The 13,569-nt window shown below is 42.4% G+C and overlaps 1 protein-coding gene across 1 annotated transcript; it reads right to left on the reverse strand.

Annotated features, from left to right (window-relative positions):
- Window positions 1-1,510: 1,510 nt before the first annotated feature.
- On the reverse strand, window positions 1,511-2,431 carry LOC148513812 (olfactory receptor 11L1-like). The gene has a single exon (XM_088481248.1). The coding sequence runs from the start codon at window positions 2,429-2,431 to the stop codon at window positions 1,511-1,513; it is 921 nt and encodes a 306-aa protein (XP_088337374.1).
- Between the last annotated feature and the right edge of the window lie 11,138 nt (window positions 2,432-13,569).

Below are 13,569 nucleotides of genomic sequence, written 5' to 3' on the forward strand. Positions count from 1 at the left end.
TTAATGTCACCCCAAATGGGTAATTTCAAACATTTCTTCTTTAAATTGTTTCATAAATAAATTGGCAAAACTCAGTGCCCATGACAGTTCCCGACACCTACAGATAATACATAGAATCAGATATATCGCTGATTTTCATATGTAATGGAAGATACATTTATGCATAATAATTCTTGTCAATGCCTCGCTATAATATAAAATATGCAGGTTTAAAACACTTAATTAATTGATTAACATTTGACCGTGGGGCAACTTAAAAACTCTTTGCAATATTTTTGTTTCTATTAAGCAAATTGAATGTAGCTCATGAAACAGCTGGTTACACTCTGCAAAGTAGTGAGTCTAAATTAATTATCAAAATGGATGTGACATTCTTTATTTATGTTATAGACATTTGTATGAAGTGATGTAAAATATTTGTGAAAATTGGGAATAATTTTTAGTGTAGAAAAGTTGTGTAGTAATATTCTTTTAACATATTCTTAACAATACCAATATACAGATGTTTAGTAGTCATATAGGCTGATAAAACTTATTTAAATGTGTTCTTTGGTGCACCAAGTCACCCCTCCTGACAATGACAAAGCCCACTGATGAAACACATCATGGCTCTGGCTTGACATGGGATTTACTGTAAATGATCTATCTCTCTATATTTTTAAACATTCAATATTACAATGTTTTAAGCATTTTACTTTAACAAATAAATATAAATATATATATAAAACAAATGTATTATTAGTATTATTAATTAAGTCATTCAGTCAATCAAAAATAAATAACGTATTAGCTTAAATAATTATTGTAAATGTACAATTTAATAACAGAAAACAAGAACATTAAGCAGGAAAGCTGTCCATTATCCAGAATGTTGGCACTTAAGTTACGTTGATGAGAGTGTTACTATGCTTTGGAGCATTGTGCCAATAAAACAGTTGATAATGACCACTGCCCCCGCACTGCCGCAAGCATCCAAGTCCTGATTACATCATTTATCAGAGCTCCCTACAGTGATTCTATAGGTGATTAAATGTGTGAATGACAAACTTATTAAAACAGAAAAAATACCCCTTGAAGTAAGCTATATTTATATGAGGTATATATTTAACCAACGGCAAAGTTCAGCAATCCGTTATGTCCTGGCTTCAGGCATTTGACTGATTTCTCTTTGCTGGGATAGATGCCTTGGTGTACCGATGGAACAAATGCTTAGACAAGTATGGGGACTATGTGGAAAAATAATCTGTACCAAGACCATACTATTGATTATACATATATGTATGGGTTGACTAAATTGACACAATGAGAGGTCTTGTTACCTTATTTATTGAACCACCCTCGTAGAATTGATGTCATTTGGGCACATCACTAGGAGTTGCCATTGGAAACTGGATGGGAAAGGAGGTGATGATAAGCACACATTCACATCCAGAACACACTAATCACTCTAATGTGTATGTACTGTATATATAAAATTTTAAGATTCTCATTGAATGGTTTGTTTTATCTTCTAAAATAATTTTTTAAACTGCTTTCGTATTTCTTCATTTCTGAGACAATATATAACAGGATTTAACAATGGGGTTCCCAATGTGTACAAAAGAGACAAAGACTTGTTTATAGTATTTGAGTGTCCTCCTGATGGAATGAGATAAATACTGAGCAGTGACCCATAGTAGGAACATACAATGGTCAGGTGAGAGCTACAGGTGGAAAAGGTTTTCCTTCTGCCAGTTGTGGATGAGATCCCCATGATTGTGGTGAAGATGGAGATATAGCTGCCTACAACAGACAGAAATGGGAAGAGGACTATGACATTGGCAAAGAAGAAAGTTTCTATCACAACAGGGGATGTGTCTGAGCAAGAAAGTTCCAGCATCGGGAGGAAGTCACAGTAGAAGTGGTCTATTGACATATTGTTATTGCAGAATTGTAACTGGCAGAGCAGGAATACAGTGATCAACACAAAGAGAAATCCCAGTAACCATGACCAGGTCACCAGATGGAGCCGAACCTTATGATCCATAACAGTGGCATAACGCAACGGAACACAAATGGCTAAAAATCGGTCAAAGGACATGACAGTGAGGAGATAGCATTCTGTGGCCGTGCAGGAAGCAAAAACATAGAATTGGGTGATACAGCCAGAAAATGAGATGGAGCTACCTCCTTCCAGGGTAACGTGCATCATGTTGGGGACAATATTGGTTGAGAACAGAAAGTCACATAAGGAGAGGTGGCAGAGGAAGAAGTACATGGGAGATTGTGCAAGGTGACTTGTGGACACCAAAGTGACAATGAGAAGGTTTCCACTTACTGTCATGATGTACATTATAAGGATACATAGGAAGAGTATTATCTTGTAGTCATGAAGATCCTGGAATCCGATGAGGAAGAAATCTCTACCGCTGGTGTAGTTGTGCTCAGACATAGTCTGTTGGCAGAACATACACATATGATTATTTTCAAGATTAAAGAGTCAACTTAAATTCTAAGTTTAACAATCTTTGTTATAGATTGATGATTAAATAAATGATATTAGGATTAATATATATCATGTTATGCTATGCTATAGTTTCACTTGGGTCTAACATAAGGCCAACCTCTGCAGAATACACCCCTGTTGCCCATTTGGTACAAGTGTCCAGACTGGAGTGGAACTTATTTCCAATTACAAGTGGCAAAGTACAGTTGGAAATTAATTTCCCAAATTCACAAATGTGGGACTGACAAGTAAATGCAGTTATCCTTTTGATAACAAGTTTGAGGAGCAATTACAAACATACAGTACTTTGAGGGTTTGGGTATGATAGAGTTAAAAAAAAGGGAATTTGTTAAACTTAATTATTATAGTGGTTCATATGGTAAAAAATAAAATGGCATAAGGAGCTAACAAGAAACGTGTCCACCGTTAAACATGTCTAATGTACATACTGAATCTTAGTTTCTAATCTTAAATCTATTTCTCAGTCTACCAATTGCTGCCTAATACTATGATTCCATGTGGATATTTTCTAATTCTCATCATCGACAAAGTATTGCAACAAAACAATGGACGATTTAAAAAAGTTCCCTTTTCTGCCACATTTAACAGTAGAGACAGACTTATTCACAAATGAAGGTTGAAAATGTCAGTAATACTTGGTATACTTTGTTTTATTAGACAAATATTTCAAGAAAAAAAAGTTTTCTAATTTTTGGTAAATATATTTAGTTTAGCACTTGTATGTTATGCTATAAATCAGTAATAATCTATAATATGAAATGGGTTACTTGGAGATATCTGTGGACAATAGATTCTTACTTACTGTACCATCATTTCTTTACTACAGACATAATACAGATCCCAGAATTATGTGAATATCAACATGAAGAACCTCTTCTTGTAACTTTTAGGACCAGACAGAATGTTGGAGAGAAGGGTTTCCTGAAAATAACCATCTCCTGACCCATCATCAGTGTTCATATGCCAAGAGATGGACCCCACCTGGCTTTGTTATGGAGGTCCAGACTACAGATTTGTGTGTGTGTCTCAAAGTGCCTTCAAATAGCTTGGACTAGTAGGGAAAATACTCACTTACATGTTGTTGTAGGTACATTGCAGTACAGCTCAGTTCAGCACATAGATATTTTTCTTTGTCTGCATTAAACCAGCTTACAATTATATAGGCAGACAGAGGAGACCCTAAGGAGCCATATTACTTCATAATCCTCTAGTGATCCCATTATATTTTCAGCACATCTTATTATGCATCAAAAGTTCTTAGAACAGTTATGAAGTAAACCAGCTACTTTTAAAAGTTTTTACAGCAGGAAGATATAATAAAATATGATATTGCCTATTCACTAATAATGCCAATTTTGAAGTACTTCTTATTAAAGATTGGAAATATTTCATTGTTTTGTTCATATTTGTCATGTACTGTACAGTACCAAAAACTACTTACCTAATTCAGAATCGTAACTACAATTCTTGGTGTTCTGGGCCAGAAATAGCATTGGTGCCCCACCTCCCTACTTCATAAATAGGGACATAAGATGCTCGCCTGAAAAAGGGGTGTGGCCTCATGAGGAAGGGGCATGACAAATCTGATTTGTCCCATATGATAATGATCCTGTTGTACCACTGTTATCCAGGTGTCACTGCTGATAAGTGTGAATCCAATGGCTGCAATGATGATATACAATAAATAAGCAGTATAACTCACCAGCTCTAGATGTAAGAAAGCACTGGTGAAGCTGTACCTGCAGCAGGATATGTCCATCAGAAAAGCTGTGCACAAGCCTGGAGCCAGCAGTGTAGATCACTGACTGAAGGTATAGAGCTGCTTGTAGTGTATATGCAGCGAATTTCAGTAGCGGAGAGATCCATGTATGCACCCTGCACCGGGCAGCTGAACTCACTGGCAAAGGTACTCAAGGTGTGCTGGCAACAACCGATTGCTATCTGAGAGGTCAGTATGACAGTATTTTGAAATGTGTGTGTTAAAGAAAAGAAGATGTGACTGAAGGTGCTTGGGGAGGTGGCCAGATGGAGGGGGGTTCATCAAGGAGGTGATGAGGTGGTCAGGAGATTCCGGGGATAAAAGAAAAGGAAGCTACAAGTGAGAATGATTATAAACAGGAAATTGAAAATTGACAGCCCTGAGCAGCGCCCCCTGCCCTGCGGTGCCCTGTACGGTGGCACATATGGTACCACCCTAGAATTGGCCCTGACCTAATTTCACCTTTTTATGCACAATTAAGGGGTACACTTAATCAGCAGTCAGTCTCGGGTTGTGTACAACACACATTAATAATCTGCAGACATCACATGATATTTTAGCAATCAAAATTGTAACATCATATATTATTTCTGGCCATCACTTGGGTATCACATGTCAACTCTACAGTGCATGATCTTTGAGAAGTGCATGAAAGAATGGGGAAAATTTAATAACTTGTGAAATATACTGTGGAAACAGCCCATAGCTTGTAATGAGATACATGCAGCAGCAGCATGTCACAAGTCGCAGCCCTTTGAAAGGTGGTTCTATCAGGATGGTTGCTGGGAGACAGAGACACCACGCTGTCAGATCATGAAGTCCTCCTTTTAAGTGGTACGTCATCCCTGCTGGAGTGGGATTGGTGTTTCCTCCTTTTTCTGTTCTGCTGGACCATTGCTCAGCTGCCGATGTCTGCATCTTGTTTTTCAAGTATTCTGAAACTTAGCCTGTCTACCTCCAGTGTCCTGCTGCTTGTGTCATCTCGGTGGCACAGGTCACACTCCAGTGACATCCACTGCTTGTGTCAACCCGCCGGCACTAGCCACATACCAGCATCCTGCCAGTTGTGTCATCTTGGTGGCACAGGTCACACTCCAGGAACATCCACCGCTTGTTTAAACCTGGCGGCACTAGCCACACTCCAGTGCCCTGCTCCTTGTGTCATCTTGGCAGCACAGGTTGCACACCAGCAACATCGCACTTCTGCATCATCTGCTATACTACTCAGAGACTGCAACCACTCCAGCCTTCAAGGATGCTTCACAGCCCAGTGGCTGCAACTACTGCCAGTCTCCAAGGCTGCTATACTGCTTAGAGACTGTAACCACTTCCAGCCCTCAAGGCTGCCATACAGCCCATAGGCTGCATCCTCTAGCAACCCTCAAGGCTGCTATACAGCCCAGTGGCTGCATCTTTTACCATCCCTCAAGGCTGCTACTCAGCTCAGTGGCTGCATCCTCTACCAGCCCTCAAGGCTGCCACACAGCCCATAGGCTGCATCCTCTAACAACTCTCAAGGCTGCTATACAGCCCAGTGGCTGCATCTTTTACCAGCCCTCAAGGCTGCTACTCAGCTCAGTGGCTGCATCCTCTACCAGCCCTCAAGACTTCTACTCAGCCCAGTGGCTGCATCCTCTACCAGCCTTCAAGGCTGCTATGTGGCCTGGTGGCTTCACCTTTCCTCAAGGGGAACCCCTATGATCTACTTTGCACAATCCTCAAGGCCTTCTACAATCCAGTATTGATTCCACTCTGGACTCATGACATTATCACCGGCCATAAATATAGAGTGATTTCTCAGTTGCAGGATTGTCATCATGGAGCCTGGCCAGAACCAAGCTCAAATACTTGCAGCTCAAATCCAGGTCGACTCAGAAAGTCCAGGAACTTTGCCTCCAAGTTGAGGAAACATGAGCAGAACCTGTTCCAGCTTCTTATGCTCCTGCCGGTATTCTGGAACAGAAATTTCATTTGCTGGACCGATTCTCTGGCAGATGTAAGGACTTCCTTAACTTTAGAGAAAGCTGCAGGTTATATTTTGGACTATGACCTAGGTCATCTGGCTCTGAAACTAACAAGTTGGCATAATAATCTCCCTGCTTCAGGGTGACCCCCAGACATGGGCCTTTGGTCTCCCTCCAACGCACAGTACTCTTCAGACAGTGGAGGCTTTCTTTTCGGCTTAGGTCTACTCTATATCAATCCTGACAAGGCAGCGTTGGCTGAGTCAAAACTTTGGTCCATGACACAGGGGCAGAGAGCTGCAGAAGACTACTGTACCAAGTTCCGTAAGTGGTCAATTTACTCAGGGTGGAATGACCCAGCACTGCAGAGTCAATTTTGCATGGGTCTTTTGGATCTGATTAATGACATTCTTGTACAGCACTCGGTGCCGAAGACATTGGATGACCTCATGCATTTAGCTGTCCATATTGACTGCCGACTTCATGAACAAAGGATGATAAAAGAGCTTGAACAACATCACCATGAAGAATTCCTATCCATTGCCTCTTATTTCCATCCTGTTTGACCAGCTCTGGGGGGCCTCCATCTTCACCAAGATTGATCTCAGAGAAGCGTATAACCTTGTTCATATCAGGGAAGGTTATGAGCGGAAGATGGCCTTTAACACCCATTCTGGACATTATGAATATCTAGTGATGCTGTTCAGCCTATCCAGCGCCCCAGCCATCTTCCAGGACTTCATCAATGATGTGTTGAGAGAGTATCTTGGAATGTTTGCGGTCATCTATCTTGATGATATTCTGATTTACTCTGCCTCCCTGGAAGAACACCATCAGCATGTGAGGCAGGTGCTACTCAAACTCCTTTAAAATGTTTTGTTCACATAGCCAGAGAAATGTGAATTTGAGATCCAAGAGGTGTCATTCCTTGGATACATCATCTCGTCCCGGGAGTTCTTAACGGATCCAGGCAAAGTCAAGGCCATCTTGGGCTTTGTTCAACCAACCAATTTGGAAGCTGTACAATGCTTCCTTGGCTTTACCAATTATTACAGAAGATTTATAGGATCCTTCTCATCCATTGTCGCTCCTATTGTGGAACTTACCAAGAAAGGAGCTGATGTTGCAAACTGGCAAGTCAAAGCTCTTCAAGCTTTTAATTCCTTGAAGTCTGCCTTTACTTCTGCTCTGGTTCTCCATCATCCCAATCTGAATCTGCCATTTATTGTAGAGGTGGATGCCTCTGAGATTGGTGTGGGTGCTATCCTGTCACAGAAAGATCCTGAGAGTGGTAAATTGCATCCCTGCACTTTTTCCCCCAGAAGTTTGCCTCAGTCAAGAGGAATTATGATGTGGGGAATCATGAGGTTTTGGCCATCAAGTGGGCATTTGAGGATTTGAGACACTGCCTGGAAGGAGCAGATCATGTTATCACTGTGCTCAATGACCAAAAGAATTTGTCTTATATCGAGACCGCCAAGAGGTTGAATTCCAGACAGGCTCATTGAGCCTTTTTTTTGTCACTCGCTTCAATTACATAATTTCATTCCGGCCTGACTCCAAGAACCTAAAGGCGGATGCATTGTCTCATAGCTTTCAGCCAATTCAACCGCTTATTTTTTTAGAAGAAATGATTGTTCCCACTTCCAACATCCATTTTACTGCGACCAGAAGTCTTGTGGATCTCATTTGTGCCTCAGTCTGAATCTCCAGTTGAGATGCCACCAGGGGTCTTGTTTATCCCGGAAAGATTTCAGAGAGCGGTTTTGTTGGGCTTTCAATTCTCCAAACCAGTTGGGCATTTGGGCATTGCTAAAACAGCTGTGTTACTGTCTCGCAAGGTTTGGTGGCAATCCATGGGTCAAGATTATCATGAGTTTGTGTTAGCTTGTGACACCTGTGCTCCAAACAAATCTCCTCACATCACTCCTCCTGGTCTGCTGCTTGCCCTTCCTACTCCTTCTAAAACCTGGACCCATATTGCCATGGAATTTATTGTGGACCTTCCATCTTGCTCCCATTGTTCCATTGTTTGGACTATCGTTGACTGTTTATGCAAGATGGTTCATTTCATTCCGCTCACCAAGCTGCCGTTTGCTAAAGAATTATTTTCTCTATTTATTCTACATACTTTCAGACTCCATGGCTTGCCAGTCGACATCATGTCTGACCGAGGGACGGTTTTGGAAGCATTTTTGCTTTGCCTTGGGTATCAACATCAACCTGTCTTCCGGGTATCATCCACAGTCAAATGGACAGACAGAACGAGTGAACCAGTCTCTTGAGCAGTACCTCTGATGTTTTATCTCCAAGTACCAGAATGACTGGGTGTTTCTTCTCCCCATTGCAGAGTTTGCTTTCATCAATTCCTGCCACTCCTCCTCTTCTGTTTCACCTTACTTCTGCAACTCTGGGCTGCATCCTATAGTAAACTCCTTTGAGGCAGTCTCTACTGGTATTCCATCTTCTTCATCAGTTTTGAGGCTACAGACGGCTTGGAGGAAGGTTTGCCAATATCTTATTAAGGCATCCTGTCTCGCCAAGACTTGGGTAGATAAGCACAGGAGACCATGCAACTTTAAAGTAGAATATCTAGTTTGGCTGTCCTCCAAGAATATTCACATCCATCAGCAGTCACAGAAACTGGGTCACAGATTCATTGGACCTTTTCGTATTATCTCCTGTGTCAATCCTGTGGCCTTCCATCTTAAGTTACCTACTAACCTCAGGATCAATAATAAATGTCACTGTTCGTTGCTCAAGCCTGTGTCTTCATCCCTCAGGTTCATCTCTAGATGACCAGAAAGGCCTTCACACATCCTTATCCAAGGACATTAAGAATTTGTGGTTGAAAGAATCCTGGATTCCAGAGTCTTACAAGGAGGTCTTCAGTTCCTGGTCCTTTGGAAGGTGTATGGACCAGAAGAGCAGTCCTGGGTTCCAGTGAGATCTTTGAATGCTCCTCCCTTGATGAGATGATTTTTCCAGAATTTTTTTGAGAATCCTGAATCTAGGGGTTTCTTTACCCCTTGTCAAGAGAAGGGGTACAGTCACAAGCCACAGCTGCATTCCATTGGATGGTGGTTCTATCAGGCCGGTTGCTTGGAGACAGAGACACCATGCTGTCAAATCATGAAGTCCTCCCTTTAGGCGGTACATCATTCCTGCTGGAGTGGGATTGGTGTTTCCTCCTTTTTCTGTCCTGCTGGAGCATTGCTTGGGTTCCAGTGACATCCACTGTCAACCCGGCAGCACTAGCAACATTCCAGCATACTGCTGCTTGTGTCATCTTGGTGGCACAGGTCACACACCAGCAACATCCACCGCTTGTGTTAACTTGGCAGCACAAGTCGCACTTCTGCACCTTCTGCTTTACTGCTCAGAGACTGCAACCACTCCAGCCTTCAATGCTGCTACACAGCCCAGTGGCTGTAATGTCTGCCAGGCTCCAAGGCTGCAATACCGCTCAGAGACTGTAACTACTTGAAGCCCTCAAGGCTGCCACACAGCCCATAGGCTGAATCCTCTAACAACCCTCAAGACTGCTATACAGCCCAGTGGCTGCATCTTTTACCAGCCCTCAAGGCTGCATCCTCTACCAGCCCTCCAGGCTGCTACCCAGCCCAGTGGCTGCATCTTCTACCAGCCCTCAAGGCTGCTACTTAGCCCAGTGGCTGCATCTTCTATCAACCCTCAAGGCTGCTACTCAGCTCAGTGGCTGCATCCTCTACCAGCCCTCCTGGATGCTACACAGACCAGTGGCTACACCTTTCCACCAGGGGAACCCCTATTATCTTCTTTGCTCAATACTTAGGCTATTCTCCTATCCAGTATTGCTTATGATCTGGAATCATGACACAGCACCTACCACTCTTCCCTGAGGGGGGCTGCCACTGCTACTGGCTGGCCTGGCCAGCTGGGTTCCTAGGGAATGTGCAATAGATGTGTCAGGTGCTGGGACCAGTACATGTGCATTAGTAGTGGTGGTGCCATGCCCATAGGCTGCACCCTCTAACAACCCTCAAGGCTGCTACACAACCCAGTGGCTGCATCTTTTACCTGCCCTCAAGGCTGCTACTCAGCCTAGTGGCTGCATCCTCTACCAGCCTTCAAGGTTTCTACATGGCCCATTGGCTACACCTTTCCACAAGGGGAACCCCATCATCTTCTTTGCTCAATCCTCAGGCTCTTCTCCTATCCAGTACTAATTCTGCTCTGGACTGATGACACAGCACCTACCACTCTTCCCTGATGGGGTGCCGCTGTTGCTGGCTGGTCTTGACAGCCGGGTTCTCGGCACCTGTGCAATAGATCTGTCAGCCGCTGGGACCAGTGCATGTGCATGAATGGTGGTGGTGCCATGCATGCGCATAACACTGGTTTTTGGGGGCTGTATTGACTGCATCCCCAAGAAGCTGTGTAGAGCTGCCCGAAAGGTAGAGCAGCAGCTTTAACTGAAAGAGACAACTCCACCTGGGACTTCCAATGTGAAGCCACCTCCAGTCACAGTGTAGCCAGTGCAGTCACAGACTGCACTGGCTCACTGAAGTGACTGATTTTACTGGGGGTGCTGCAGCCCGGCAGCTCCTAGGTAAAATCCAGCCCTGGATAAATGGAGTATATTACAATAATCTTGGAGCTCAAAACAGACAACAAGTGTATCAGAGTACACATACAGAGATGATAAATGCAAACAAGTGGAATTGGTGCAACCAAATTCCCTCATGCTGTGTCTAAGACCCCTGCAGCATTCTCCAGGAATCTTCGCAAGATAACACATAACTTTACTCTTTGAGTGCCCAGCTGAGTTCTGTTAAGGATTTTAATTGGGAAGGCCAGCAAGCAGTGGCCTGGTAAATGTATGAGGCTAGTCTATGGTATCCATGACTGCAGGGTACTGACAGTACCCCCAATCAAGAGGGTGGCCACCAAACAGCCACAAATTCCCTTATGGGAATAGTAATTTCCTGATATTCTGTGGAGCATGGAAATCTGATGTCCCAACCCAGGTTAATTTCTCCAGACCATATACCTCCCAGACTATAAGATATTGCATGGTTACTCTGCATTTGCGGACATCTAAAACCTGTTTGATTGCATGCTCCACTTGATGACACTGTAACTGGTAGTGGTGGCATGTCCTGGGAGGAGTATTTATTATGATAAGTGATTTTAGCAGTGAGATGTGAAACAGATTGGGGACCCACAGATCCAATCTGGTAGTTTCACCTGAAATGCCACTGGATTAATAACCTGGGTGCTTTAGAAAGGACCAATGTACCTAGGAGACTATCTAGAGACAAATTTTCCTGGTTGACAACCAGACTTTGTCTCTGTATCTCAAACATAGGTCCTTCCTCCCTTCTCTGTTTATTGGTTGCAGTTTTCTATGAGGAGGAGGACTTGGCCAGCAGTGACTCAACACTAGCTAGGGAATGCATGATGAATATGCTATTGTCATGGGAAATGAACAATGGAGTTTAAACAACACTGGAAGCAAACTATTCAGGAAAGTATAGCTCTGTAGTGGGAGCACCTTTGTAGAACACAAAAGATAACACTGGCCAACAAAAAATTTTGTTGGAATGTTTCCTTTACTTCATGAGTGAAATCTTACAAATTTTGGGGTGAGAAAAATGATTATGACAAAGAAAAATATTTATTAACTCTAGTTTCTGTGATATACAATAAGTGGAAGTATTCGGATTAAGAGAAAATTAAATATTTTAATTACATATGCCAACAACATTGAAAGTGCATTTGAATTTTTTTTAATGACAGTTACATTCTAAGAGTTCTAAATTGATGGAAGAATACCTTGCAGGTAGTTTGGTGTGAAAAGAATCATGTGGTCGCTTCATGAGATCGTTTTCATTTGGCTTGCCTCTTGAAAGTGAGTTCCAGAGCAACCCTACACAGAGACCAGCAGTAAACCGCAAGCATTGCTTCATTCCAACGGCCCTGATATCTTTGTTCCATTACAGAAATATCCTGATGGAATCTTTCTCTGTGTTCATCACTGACATCTCCACAACTAGGAGGGAAAAAGTCTAGGTGGGAGTGGAGAAAATTAATTTTAACCGACATGTTGCATCCGAGTTGATGGTATTTTTCCAGAAGTAATGTCACCAACTGAGTGTAGTTATCATCTCTTTTGTTGCCTAAGAATCCATGAATAACTCCCTTTAAGGCTTCCCAAGCTTCCTTTTCTTTCCCCTCCAAAAGTCGGTCAAACACAGGCTCCTTTACAAGTTGTTGAATTTGTGGCCTAACAAAAATACCTTCCTTAACCTTTGCATCACTCAATCTAGGAAATTTGTCTCTTAAGTACTTAAAGGCCTGTCCTTCCTGGTACATACCTTTGACAAAATGTTTCATCAAACCCAGCTTTATATGAAGGGGTAGAAGAAGAACATCTTTTGGGTCCACGAGAGACTTGGCAATGACATTTTTCTCACTAGAGTCAAGATTTCTTGCAGGCCAGTCTGCTTGAATGTAATGTGATTTCCTATCCATACTGTCCCACATACATAAAAAGCAGCAGTATTTAGTGTACCCCAGTTGCATTCCTAAGAGTACAGCGATGACCTTTAGATCGCCACAGATTTTCCACTTGTGTTCATCATATTTAATTGAGTCAAGGAGGGCTGTCATGTTTGTCATCTGGAGAACGTTATGTTATGTCAGTTGAGAGGTGTGACAACTCCCAAAAACAAAATTTCCCCCTAAACTAAAAATGTAGACTCTAAAAAATTACATTTCACTGTATCTCCAAAGCAAGAGCTAATTGGTCATGTTTATGGTGATTTTTAAGTTTAGCAGGGGAAAATACATAAGACTACGCTAATTTTTAGCCCAAAACATTTTCATTGTTGTGCAGTGTAATCAGACACTAGTGGAGTGCACTGAGCAGGTTCTTAAAGTGGCTGGCTGATTGATAATTCCCTGCATGAGACATAGGTGCTGGAGGTTAGTGATAACACCTTAGAGAGGTGTTTTGTCATCTCTAGCCTAAGGCTGAGCCCAGATGGTGTCTGTTAAGGGTTCTCATTGAGAAGGCCAGCAATCAGTAGTTGGACGCATAAATTATAATATCTCCTATAGTGCGTGTGTTACACAAGGTGTACAAATGTGCAGTAGAAATCGAGATGCACGGTATCAGAAATATCTTGAAAAGTGATGGACATTCCTTGGTGGTTAATGGGTGTGTTACTGGAGTATCAGGTGTGTCAGTAAAAGTGGTTGTGTAAATTGATGATGCACCAATTGGTATTTCAGTGTCCCCGGATGCTAACAGTGGGTTTCTCACTCATTGCACATTTGGACACATGGATGTACAC

The sequence above is a fragment of the Taudactylus pleione genome, unplaced genomic scaffold, assembly GCF_031769625.1.
Source record: "Taudactylus pleione unplaced genomic scaffold, aTauple2 ptg000268l, whole genome shotgun sequence".
Classification (NCBI taxonomy): domain Eukaryota; kingdom Metazoa; phylum Chordata; class Amphibia; order Anura; family Myobatrachidae; genus Taudactylus; species Taudactylus pleione.